General features: G+C 35.6%; 1 protein-coding gene across 5 annotated transcripts in view; it reads left to right on the forward strand.

Annotated features, from left to right (window-relative positions):
- S100PBP (S100P binding protein) overlaps positions 1 to 13,403 on the forward strand; it is a 29,548-nt gene that overhangs the window by 11,628 nt on the left and 4,517 nt on the right. The window contains exon 6 of one of the 5 annotated variants that reach the window (XM_082611910.1): positions 2,121 to 2,148. The exons of the other annotated variants lie outside the window; for them this stretch is intronic. Within the exon in view, the coding sequence (XP_082468036.1) occupies positions 2,121 to 2,125 (5 nt within the window). The 3' untranslated portion in view covers positions 2,126 to 2,148. The remainder of the gene's footprint in view (positions 1 to 2,120; positions 2,149 to 13,403) is intronic. 5 annotated transcript variants of the gene reach the window in all.

Below are 13,403 nucleotides of genomic sequence, written 5' to 3' on the forward strand. Positions count from 1 at the left end.
CATACTGATTGCTCGGCCTCTACTTTGCTTGAACTAAAGGTCTTGTGGAACTAGAGACATCCCCACCCCCACCCCCGCTGTCATTAGGGGGGCAAATTAAAAGAAGTTCGTCTGTATTCAGCCTCTGTGGAAGAGACTTGATCATTGCTTTCCCACCGTGTGGTGACTTACTTTCTTTTGTATCCTAGGCAGTTGACAATGATGATATCCAATCACATTTTTCTTTCTCATTTGGGGCATTTAGAAAAGAAAATTTCACAAGAAGAGCAGTGAACAGCTGCTCATATTATTGCATCTTTTCCAGTCTCTTCCTCATTCAGCAGTCCCTCTTCCACTTTATCACAACAATCTATATGCCATAAGGAACGGCTAGAATAACTAGAATAGAGAAAAGTCAGCCTGCTTTAGTGGTCGGGAAAACAAAGTCTGGGCTAGAGTTAACTTCTGGGTTCATATCCTAGCACCACTGCTTACTGGCTTTGTGACCTTGAGCCAGTAAAAACTCAGTTTTCTCGTTTATAAAATGGAGATAACAATGAGGCTTAGTTTATGTGAAAATTATATGTGTAAGTAGTAGTATAATGCATAGAACATTACCTAGCCATAGCAACTAACATTTATTAAATAATTAGTATTATTAGCAAGGAGGTGTGTCTTCTCATACTGAAGTTTTTATAGGTAAAAATAGTGTGATGTCAGGTGTTTGCTTTTAAATCTAAAAACAAAACAAAACGAAAAAACTCAACCCGAAGTTTAGAGAAAACAGCCTTACAAAAACGTTGATAAATGAAGCTGAGTGATTGGGGGGGAGGGGGAGGCTTATTATACTATTCTCTACTTTTGTGTATATTTGAAAATTTCCATAATAAAAGGTTGGTTTTTGTTTGTTTGTTTGGTTGGTTTTTTAAGTGCATCTTTTAGGGTATTTCTTTTTTACATCTAAGAATTTTCAACATTACGAGTTACTCTAAAACCTTCATGGGCCTCCAGTGCTTGCTTCTGCCTTCCAGGAACCGAGTGTGATAGTAAATGCTGTGTCACTTTCCACTGCCTAATAGTCATACATCCAGCATTTAAAGATTTTATAAACCATATTGCAGGGGGTGTGTGGGCATATTCTTTCTCTCCTCTCTTTATATATGAATTACTGGGCAGCTAGAAGCAAAAAGAAGGAGCAGAGCGTCTCCCGCCCTTCTTTTTGAGATGTTTAGTGCTGTTTCACCTTGGAAAAGTATAACTCTTCAGGTTCCTTATTAGACACAGAGAAATTAATAGGGGGCAGTTTCAAAATTAGTTCCTATCCATTCAGTTTGAATCCTCTCCATTAGATTAATCAATCATCTTCTTTTACTTTATCAATAATGTATATATTATTGATAACAGAATACAATAATGTAAATCATTCTTCAACTCTATTATTGTAATATAGGTATAATCTCTTTTTAGTTTAGTGCCACATGGGTCTTTACTAGCATTTACAAAGAAATACCAACCACTTCCTTTCTGACATCCCAGCTAATGGTTAACTTTATATGGGATTATAAATTCTTAGAGTAAGAAAGGACCATTAAGATCTCCTTAATCTCCTAGCATATAAATCTGTTCTGTATATCTTTGCCAAGTGACCCTTCAGCCTTTGCTTAGAGTCTAATAGTGCAGAGCTCATCACCTCATGAAGCAGACCATTCATTGCTTAGAAAATTCTTTTTTTTTTTTTTAATTAGAGTATAGTTGATTTACAATGTTGTATTAGTTTCAGGTGTACAGCAAAGTGATTCAGTTATACATACACATATGTTCATTCTTTTTTAGATTCTTTTCAGAAAATTCTAATTGTTAGAAAATTAGTCCTTACATTGAGCCAAACTGTGCTTCCTTATAATTTCCAATGGTAGCTCCTAGTTCTGCCCTCTAGGATCACAAAAAATAACTACTCTCTTCCATTTACTTAATGTATTAGGGACCTTTCCATGTTAAATATCTCAAATTAAGATTTTTAATGATTATGAAGTATCATTTATTATTCCATCATGATAATTAGCTTATGTCCAGTTTCATTAGTAATGCTGCAGTGAACATTCTGGTTCATAAATGTTTATGTACAACTCTTATTTCTATAGGATGAATGCCTAGAAGTGGAATTGCTGGGTAAAGTATATAAACATTTTTAAAACTTTCGTTACACGTTACCAGATTGTCCTGCCCCAAAAAATTGTATTAATTTTTGTCACCAATTTGACAGGTAAATTTTAATTTTGTTTTTAATAATTAATGAGGTTAAACATTTTTCACATGTTTCTTGGCAATTTATATTTAATCATAATTTCTTAAAATTATCTAATATCTAGTCCATATTCCAGTTTCCCGTTTTCCCAAAAATGTCTTCTTGTAAATTGTTCAAACAGGATCTAATCAAGGTTCATGTGTTTAGTTATTGTCTCTTTAGTCTCTCTTAAACTAGGTCACTTGGTTTGTAGTTTGTCCCACCTTCTGAATTGTGTCTGATTGTTTCCTTGTGACGTTGTTTAACTTGTTCTCCCATCCCCTGTATTTCCTGTAAACTGGAAGTTGGGTCTAGAGGAGGGATTAGATTCAGACTAAGCGTTTAAGATAAGCTGGAATAATTCATAGGTACCATTGTGTGTTCATCCCATATCAAATAAGGAGGCACCACCTAATGACAGATTGTTCTACTAATAGTGATGCTAAGTTTGATCACTTTGTTAAAGTGTTAACTGCCATATCTTTCCATTCTTAGGTACATTTTCCCCTTTGTAATTAGTAAGTCATCTGTGGGGTGATTCCTTGGTACCATTTGAATACTCTGTTCCACAACAATTGTTCACCTAATGGTTTGAGCATTCATTGGTGATCTCTGCCTGAATCAGCTACTACACAGAGAGTTGCATAGAAAATGTTTGTTTTCTAAATATATCATTTCTTCTACAGTTACTAGCTAGCATACTTATATGATGATTTCAATTTTTTTTTAGTATCACTATTACCTCATGAATTAAAAAAATCAGTGTCTTCTAATCAATTATAGTCAGTATTCTTTTTGATGCTCAATTTGTCCCAGTTTTGACCAATGAGAAATCCTTCAAACGGGCTCCTATGTTTTCTGACATGACCCCATTAGTCTTTTTTTTTTTAATTGTGGTAAAAAAAAGTAACAAAATTTACCATCTTAACCATTTTTAAGTGTATAGTTCAGTAGTGTTAAGTTTATTCACATTGTTGTGAAACAGATCTCTAGAACTTTTTTATCTTGCGAATCCCAAACTCTATACCCGTTAAAAAATAACTAGCCTTCCCCTGCCACTCCCCCAAAGCCCCTGGTAATCACCATTCTACTTTTTTTTTTAAATAAATTTATTTATTTTATTTATTTTTGGCTGCATTGGGTCTTCATTGCTGCGTGCAGGCTTTCTCTAGTTGTGGCGAGTGGGGGCTACTCTTCGTTGTGGTGCACGGGCTTCTCACTGCGGTGGCTTCTCTTGTTGCGGAGCACGGGCTCTAGGCTTGCGGGCTTCAGTAGTTGTGGCACACAGGCTCTAGAGTGCAGGCTCAGTAGTTGTGGTGCACGGGCTTAGTTGCTCTGCAGCATGTGGGATCTTCCCAGACCAGGGCTCGAACCCGTGTCCCCTGCATTGGCAGATGGATTCTTAACCACTGCACCACCAGGAAGTCCTCAGTGGGCCTTTTTAATTTGGATATATATTTCTCAGTTCTGAGAATTTCTTATATTTCTTTGATAATTGTTTCTTCTCTGTATAATCTACTCTCTAAGAAATTCCTAATAGTTAGATATGGAACTTCCAAGGATTGATCTTCTACGTCTCTTAACCTTTTCTTTCCCTTTTCTGTCTCTGTCTCTTTATTCTATTTTCTGGGATATTTTCTATTCTTATTAACTTCTTTATTTTTACATTCACATTTATGACTTCTAAGAATTCTTTCCGGGCTTCCCTGGTGGTGCAGTGGTTGAGAGTCCGCCTGCCAATGCAGGGGACACGGGTTCGTGCCCTGGTCTGGGAAGATCCCACATGCCGTGGAGCGGCTGGGCCCGTGAGCCATGGCCGCTGAGCCTGCACGTCCGGAGCCTGTGCTCCGCAACGGGAGAGACCACAACAGTGAGAGGCCCGCGTACCACAAAAAAGAAAAAAAAAAAAAAAAAATTCTTTCCTGTTTTGTTCTCTTTTTTTATGTTCTTATTTTATGAATTAATTTCTTACCTCTCTCAAGATATTTTTTCTCTCTTAAGTTTTAATTGAAATACAATAAACTGCACAAACTTAAAGTATACAGTTTGTTGAATTTTGACATATGTAAACACCCATGAAACTATCACTGCAATCAAGATAAACATACTGTAACACCCCAGAATTTCTTCGTGCCCTTTTGTGATTCCTCCCTCCTGCCTTTCCTTGCTCCCTCCACTCCCCAGGCAACTGCTGAGCTGCTGTCACTGTATGCTCTTTTTTGAGCCTGGCTTCTTTCTTTAAACATAATTATTTTGCAGTTAATCATTTTCTTGGTAGTTTATTCCTTTTTATTGCTGAGTGGTATTCCATTATATAGATATACCACAATTTGTTTATCCATTCATCTAATGATGGGCATTTGGATTGTTTCCAATTTTTGGCTATTTAAATAAAGCTGTTATAAACATTCATGTATAAATCTTTGTATGGATATGCTTTCAAATGACTGGGTCATACGGTAGGTATGTTTAACTTTTTGAGAACCTACCAAACTGTTTTCCAAAGTGGTACCATTTTATATACCCACCAGCAGTGTATGAATTCCAGTTACTCCCATCTTTGCCAAGATTGTTTGTTGCTAGTATATGGAAATTCAATTGATATTTGTACATTTTTATTAGAAACGGATATTGGGTTTTATTAAATACTTTCTCTGCATCTACTAAGATAATCATATAATGTTAGAGAATTGTATTATTTGATTTTCCAGTATTAAACCAATCTTGCATTCCTGGTCTTATGCATTCTGCACTTGGTCTTAAAGTATTATCCTTGTAATAATAGTGTTGGGTTGATTTACTAAAATTTTGTTATGAATTTTGTTATGAATCTATCTTCATAAGGGATATGGTCTGTACTTTTCTTGTAATTTCTTTGTGTGGTCTTGGTAGCAGAGTAATGGTGGCCTCACAGAGTGAATTGGGAAGTATTCCCACCTCTTCAATTTTTTGGAAGAATTTGTATAGATAAACTGGTATCTCTTTTTGGGTGAGCTTTGGTAGTCTTTCAAGGAATTTGTTTATTTCATCTAAGTTGTTAAATTTATTGGTGTTAAGGTTAATAATACTCTGTTATTAACCTTTTATATAGCATCTAGTGATACCATCTTTCCCATTTTTAGTATTGGTCATTTGTGTTTTCTCTCTTCTAATCAGTCTGGCTTAAACTTTATCAACATTATTATTTTTCTTTTAAAAAAACAGCTTTTTCATTGATTTTTCTCTGTTTTTCTGTTTCATTAATTTCCATTCTGATATTCATTACTTCCTTTTTTCTGCTTACTCAGTTTCATTTGCTCTTCTTTTTCTAGTTTCTTTAGACGGTTGCTAAGATCATTCATTTGAGACCTTTCTTTTCTAATTTAGTGAGGGATGTTAGGAGCAAGAAGAGATAAACTCATGCAGTCAACCTGCTATATTTATCTGGAAGTATGCATTAACTTTTTTTCTTTTTTTAAATCAGCTTTAATGTGGTATGTTTTACATGCAGTAAAATGCACCCATTTTAAGTGTACTTGGTTAGTTTTGACAGAACTATGCACTTGTGAGATCATCACAACAATCAAGCTTGATAGAACATTCCCACCACCCTAAAAATTTCCCTTGTGTTCCATCCCAGTCAACCTGTCCCTGCCTCCACTTTAGCTCTAGGAAAGCACTGATTTCGGGCCTCCCTGGTGGCGCAGTGGTTGAGAGTCCGCCTGCCGATGCGGGGGATGCGGGTTCGTGCCCCGGTCTGGGAGGATCCCATATGCCGCGGAGCGGCTGGGCCCGTGAGCCATGGCCGCTGGGCCTGCGCATCCGGAGCCTGTGCTCCGCAACGGGAGAGGCCACAGCAGTGAGAGGCCCGCATACCGCAAAAAGAAAAAAAAAAAAAAAAAAAAAAAAAAAAAAAAAAAGAAAGCACTGATTTCTTTTTGGTCATTATAGATTAGAGTTGTCTTTTCTAGAGTTACATATAAATGGAGTCATGCGGTATGTGCTCTTTTGTGTTTGGTTTCTTTACTTGGAGTAGTTTTTTAAAACAACAAGAAACAACTCCATGTTGTTGCATGTATGTTCTACACATCCACTGCTGAATTTTTCCTTGTATGAATATACCGCAGTTTAGTCATTTGTTGATGGACATTTCTGTTTCTAGCTTTTGGTTATTATGAATAAAGCATCTATGAACATTCATATATGGGTTTTTTTGTGTGAACATGTGTTCATTTCTCTAGGGAAAATAATTAGGAGTGAAATTGCTGAGTCATTTAGTATGTGTTTTTTTAACTGTATAGGAAACTTCCAAACTGTTTTCCAAAGTGATTATACTATTTTATGGCTTTTGTAAGGCAAAGCTTAGGTTCTTTTTTTTTTAAATATGAATATCTAGGTGTTTTAACACCATTTATTGAAAAAATTATTCTTTCTATGGGTTTATTTCTGACTTCTCTATTCTGTTCTATTAATATATGTGTGTTTTCTTATGTCAATATTACACTGTCTTGATTACTATAACTTTATAGTAAGTCTTAAAATGTTTGGTCCTTTGGATTTCCATAGTTGTTTAAAATCAATTTCATCTTGTCAATTTGTTAAAAAAATACCTGTTGGGTATTTCACTGGGATTGTGTTGAATCTGTAGAACAATTTGGGGAAAGTTGATATCATAACAATATTGAGCCTTCCAATCCATGAACAGGATATAGTTCTCAATTTATTTATGTCTTTAATTTCTCAGCAGTTTTTTGTACAGGTCTTGTACATATTTTGTTAAATTAATTCATAAGTATCTTATGCTTTTTTATGGTATTTTAAGTGATAATTTTTAATTTTCAATTTCTAGCTGGTCATTGCTAGCATATAGATATACAGTTGACTTTTTATGTTGACCATGTGTCCTACAACCATGCTAAGTTTTTCTATTACTTTTGGCAACTTTTTAATAGACCCCTTAGAAGTTCCTATGTTAACATGACTATCTGCAAATAAGGACAGTGTATTTCTTCCTTTTCAATCTATAAGCCTTTTATTTCTTGCCTTACAGCACTGACTAGGGTCTCTAGTAAATTAAGTATGATATTAGATGTAGATTCATCATAGATGCTCTTTATCAGGTAGGGAAGTTCCCCTTCTATTTGTAGTTTGGTGGGAGTTTTTATCATGAATGAATGATGAACTTTGTCAAATGAATTTTCTGCATTTATTCGGATCATATTGTGTTTCTCCTTTATTTTGTAACACGGTGTACTACATTTATTGATTTTTTTTGACTGCTAGGCCAACTTGCATTCCTGGGGTAAAGTCACTGGGTCTTGATGAATTATCCTTTAGTCAATTTGCTAGTATTTTTAAGGGTTTTTATGTCTTGTTTATGAGGAATATTGGTCTTCAATTTTTCTTGTATGTACTGTCCTCCTCTGGTTTAAGTATCATGGTGATGCTGGCTTCATAAATTTAGTTGGGAATTTTCTCCTCAGTTTCTCAGTTTGTGCAGGATTGGTATTGTTTCTTCCTTTAAATGTTTGGTAGAATTTACCAATAAAGCCTGGAGTTTTCTTTTTGGCAAGGTTTGTAACTACAGATGTAATAGATACAGGGCTTTTCAGAATTTCTTTATCTTCTTTATCTTGGTAATTTGTGTCTTACAAGGAATTTGTCCATTTTATCTAAGCTGATGAATTTATTGGCATAAAATTATGCATTAAAAATTTCCTTATTATTCCTTTAATTACTGTAGGATCTGTAGTGATGTTCACTGTTTCATTTCTAATATTGGTAATTTGTCTTTTTTTTCTTAAACAAATCTAGTTAAAGGTTTATCAATTTTATTAATTTTTTCCCCAAAGTAAGTTTTTAGTTTCATATTTCTATGTTGTTGGCTGTTTTCTTTTCTTCACTTTATTATTTCTTTTCCATTTACTTTGGGTTTAATTTGTTCTTGTTCTCTAGATTTTTAATGTGGAAACTTATGTCATTGATTTGAGACCTTTCTAAGTCTCAAGTTTCCCTTTAAGTGCTACTTAGGTGCATCTCACAAATTTGATGTGTTTTCATTTTCATTTGGTTCCCTTTTGATTTCTTCTTTGACCTATGGGTTATTTAGAAGTGTGTTGCTTAATTTCCAAACATTTAGGAGTTTTCAGCTATCTTCCTATTATTAATTTCTAGTTTAATTCTGTTGTGGTTAGAGAATATACTTGGTGTGATTTCAATCCTTTTAAATATACTGGGGCTTACTTTATAGGCCAGCATATGGTCTATCTTGGTGAATGTTCCATGTGTACTTGAAAATATATATTCTGATGTTGGTAGAGTGTTCTATAAATTTCAATAAGGTTTTGTTGGTTGATGGTAGTGATCAATTCTATATCCTTACGGATTTTCTCATTAAAAGAAAAGTTCATATCTTCAACCCTAGTTGTGGATGTTTTCGTTCCTCCTTTCAGTTTTGTCATTTTTGCCTCATGTATTTTGAAACGCTGCCATTAGATGAATATACATTTAGGAACATTATGTTCTCGTGAAGAATTGACCCCTTTATCATTATGAACTGTCTCTTTTTACTCTTAGTAATATTCCTTGTTTTAGAGTTTAATTTGTCTGATTTAAATAGCCATTTGAGCTTTCTTTTGACTAGTGTTTGCATGATATTTTTTTTCATCCTTTTACTTTTAAACTATCTATATGTTTAAAGTGGATGTCTTGTAGACAGCATATAGTTGAGTCTTGTTTCCTCCTGGTCTCACAATCTGTCTTTTAATTCAAGTGTTAGTCCAGTCACATTTAATGTAATTATCAGTATGGTTGGATTTAAATCTACCATCTTACTACTTGTTTTCTATTTGTCTATATGTTCATTGTTTCTTCTTTCATCTTTTCCTGCTTTTTTTTTTTTTGAGTATTTTTTAGTATTCCATTTTATCTCCATGCTTGACTTATTACCTATACCTCTTTGTTTTATTTTCAGTGGCTGTTCTAGGGTAGTAGTTCTCACAGTTTCTAGTCTCAGGACTTGTTTATACTCTTACAGATTATTCATACTCTTAAAAATTGAGGACCCCAGAATGTTTCTGTTTGTTTGCATTGTATCTATCTATACGCAACCATATTAAAAGTTATAACTGGTAAATTGTTAAAATATTTATTAATATATTTTAAGATAATTCATTGCATGTTAACATAATGTTTTTATTTAAAATAACTATAATTTTCAAAACAAAACCAAAATTTTAGGGAGAAGAATGCATTGATTTACATTTTTGCAAATTTCTTTTAATATCTGGCTTAATAGAAAACTACCAGATTCTCATATGTGGTTCTGCATTCCATATCATGTTGTGTAGCCTCTTGAAAACTCCCCAGTACGCTTTTGAGAGACTGCAAGTAGTAAAAACAAATAACATCTTAGTGCTGTTATGAAAATAATTTTGATCTTGTGAAGCCTCAGAAGGGTGTTGAGGACTCCCACGGATCCTGGGACATACTCTGAGAACTGTTGCTCTATAGTTTACAATACAGATCTTTAACTTTAATCAGTCTACCTTCAAATAATATACCACTTAACATATACTGTAAGGCCCTAACAATAGTACCCTTCCAAATCTCCATTTTTTGTTACTGTTTTTATACATATATTATAAACTCTTCAATACATTATTGCCTTTACTTTATTTTTTTGTTTTTTAAAAATATTAATTAATTTATTTATTTATTTTGGCTGCTCCGGGTCTTAGTTGTGGCACGTGGGATCTTCACTGTGGCATGCAGACTCTTAGTTGCAGTATGCAGACTCTTAGTTGCGGCATGCACGTGGGATCTAGTTCCTTGACCAGGGATCAAACCTGGGCCCCTTGCATTGGGGGCACCGAGCCTTATCCACTGGAACACCAGGGCAGTCCCTGATGATTGCTTTTACTTTAAACAGTTATCTTTTAAAGACACTTTTTAAATGAGAAAAGGGCTTTTGTATTTATTCACATATTTACCATTTCCAGTGCTCTTGATTCCTTTCCATCTCATATTTTCTTTTTTCCTGATGAACTCCTTTTAGTGTCTTACAGTGCAGGTCTGCTGTTGTGAAGTCTCTCTGCTTTTGTTTACTTATTTTATATTTGTTTTGCCTTCATTAAAAAAACCTTTTTATTCTGAAAAATTATAAACTCATAGACTCATAAGAAGTTTTGAGTCTCACCTCAGTTGTTTCCCTTCCCTTAGGGATTACAGTTCTGAGCAGTCTGAATACAGTTGTTTCATACATTTTGCCCAGTCTCTAGTCGCTTACAGTGGAGGTATGCCCATTCATTATGATTAGAAGTGGAAGTCTGCTTTGACTTTTACTGAAGACCATAAGCAGCAGTGGTTATGTAAATTCTGTTTCTACATTTGCCATTACTGTTGTGAACATTCATACATTGTTCAATATCCCCTATACAATACAAACTGCAGAAATGAGTTATATAATAATTCCTGTTTCTTTCTTTTGTTTTTTGCCTTATATGCATGGAAAAAATAAGTCAAGATTTGTACTAGATCATCACACTTTTGTTGGCCTGGATGTTTGCATTCTGGCTTTCTACTTAATCTTTTTTTCCTTTTTTTTTTTTTTTGGCCACACTGTGTGACTTGTGGGATGTGGGATCTTAGTTCCCCGACCAGGCATTGAACCTGGCCCATCAGCAGTGAGAGCATGGAGACCTAACCACTGGGCCACCAGGGAATTCCCTATTCCTATTCTATTAATCTTTTTGTAAAAGCAATAGCCTATACCCCTGTAGCACATTTTTTTTTCTTTCCTTCTCTTTTCATTCCCTCCCCTGTATTAGGTAGTTTTTTGATTGCATTGAATAAAGACATTGTGATTGCCTTTAAGTAACCGAGTTTAAGGATTTACAGGAAAAGATGAAGATTAGAGGCTCAACAACATAGCTCGGCCTCATAATAAAAAGAATCAACCATAGAGCCAGGCCCCCTCAGAAATGGATGCCTTTGTTTCCTTTTCAATAGGTTTTCCCTGCTGAGTTAGTGATTCTGGTACTTGTAATCTTATCTATCTCTATGACTAGTGCTTCTGCTGCTCTCTATTAGCTATCTCAAGTGTCTGTCCTCTCCTAGAGCCCTGCCTCTGTGTGCTGTTCTCTCTCTTGTTCTCATTATTAAAGCTCACATTCACATTCCAAGGGAGAGTATCTGATTGATTCACTTAATGACCTGTTGGTGCCAGGCCAGATCTTAGGTCATTAGCCAGCAGAGAGAGTCTCTGTTCTTGGTCATGCGGTACAAAGTATGGTGATGTATAAGACCTGTCAGAAGGGCCATTGGCATAGCAAGCATTCAGCGTTATCATTACTCCTCCTTTATAAAAATTGATTAACTTTTAACCTATTAAGGATAGTTACTAGACTGGATTTTTCCCCAAATCAGTCAGCTGCATATTTATAGATTGTTTCGGTGAACTGCTGATCTCATCTCTGAAATGTTGAGGGTTTTTTTCTCCTAATTTCATTCTTAGATGAATTCCATTCTTAGCCACAAAACAAAGGACAGTCTTCACCACCTTTTAGCCACAACTTAAAATAAACCCGTGGTACTGATTGTTGGTCCAAGAAAGCCCATCTGTTGGAAACTATGAAAAGAGAAAATTTAAATGTTTCTATTCTTGTTAGCATCTCTAAATTTGGAGGAAGAAGAGATTGAAGCTATGAGCTGAAATAAGGTTTTTGGATTAATAGCCCCACTTGGGTTTGAATCCTGGCTTTCCCATTTACTAGATGATAGATGAGTATCTTTTCTAAGCTTCAGTTTATTCATGAATAAAATGGAGATAATGGTATTTGCCTCATGTGGTTGTTAGGATTAAGTGATAGGATACATGCAAAGCAGTTAGCAAAGTGCCTGGCACATAATAAATGCTTGATAAATATTAGCTCCCATTATCTCTAGATCGTTAACTCTTATTAATAATAAAGGTTACCCTGGTACATCAGTAAGTTCTTAGTGCTAATGAAAACTAACATTTCTTGGTACATAAGCCGAGACAATAGTTATTGAGCCTTTGTTTACTCAGCGCTGTGCACTGGGTATACAAGACATATTGCAATATGATTCTTGCTTTCTAGTCCCCACAGTGAAATGTCAGTCCTCGTACGTTTTTCAGGAAACTCAGCCTTGTGATGGTATTCTGTTATTGGAATTTGGGCTCTGTCACTAGCTGTGTGACCTTGGACCAATTACTTCTCTGTGCCTCTTCATCTGTAAATTGGAGGAAATACCTCGTAGGATTATTGTAAGGAATAAATATGTTAATATATGTAAAGCACATAGGATACTGCCTGATACATGGTAAATGCTATATGTAAGTTGCTGCTGCTAGATTATGACGCCTAGCAGTTGAATACTTGAAGCCTCATTGGGCCTAATCGATCAGTCTTTTTCTTCTTTTAGTTTAAAGTGAATAGGTTTCTTTGTAGGAGGTTTATAGGTATATCTTTAGTCTCCATCGTCAGGACAGTTTTATAGAGTCTACGTGGTAAGAGATGAGTGAGCTGAAGGACATGGTCTGCAGATAATCTTGTCCCATTTGAGACTGGACACCAGACTTTCCATATCTTGCCAGCCCTCCTTTGGTGATGCTTTGGCAGGAAAAATGTATCTTGAAATTCTTGGAAAGCTGATTTCTTCACCATTGAAATGTCCTTTTTGTGGGGGCTAGAGGGAGGGGGATGCTAGTGATATGAAAGTATGGTAAAGGAAAAGCAATTTGAGTAGAGACCTTTGATTTTAGCTTAACAAATCAAATAGGCAAGGGATTTTCTAATCAAAAGCTACTTCTCTCTTAAAGGGAAAACTCATTTCTTTTTTTTTTTTTTGCGGTACGCGGGCCTCTCACTGTTGTGGCCTCTCCCGCTGCGGAGCACAGGCTCCGGACGCGCAGGCTCAGCGGCCATGGCTCACGGGCCCAGCCGCTCCACGGCATGTGGGATCTTCCCGCACCGGGGCACGAACCCATGTCCCCTGCATCAGCAGGCGGACGCTCAACCACTGCGCCACCCGGGAAGACCGGGAAAACTCATTTCTGATTTGTATTTCCTTCTCAAGAAGTGAGATTAATATGTTTTATTTCCATATTAGTGAGATTGAGCATCTTTTCATTACATTT

The sequence above is a fragment of the Mesoplodon mirus genome, assembly GCF_964341445.2.
Source record: "Mesoplodon mirus genome assembly, chromosome: 3".
Classification (NCBI taxonomy): domain Eukaryota; kingdom Metazoa; phylum Chordata; class Mammalia; order Artiodactyla; family Ziphiidae; genus Mesoplodon; species Mesoplodon mirus.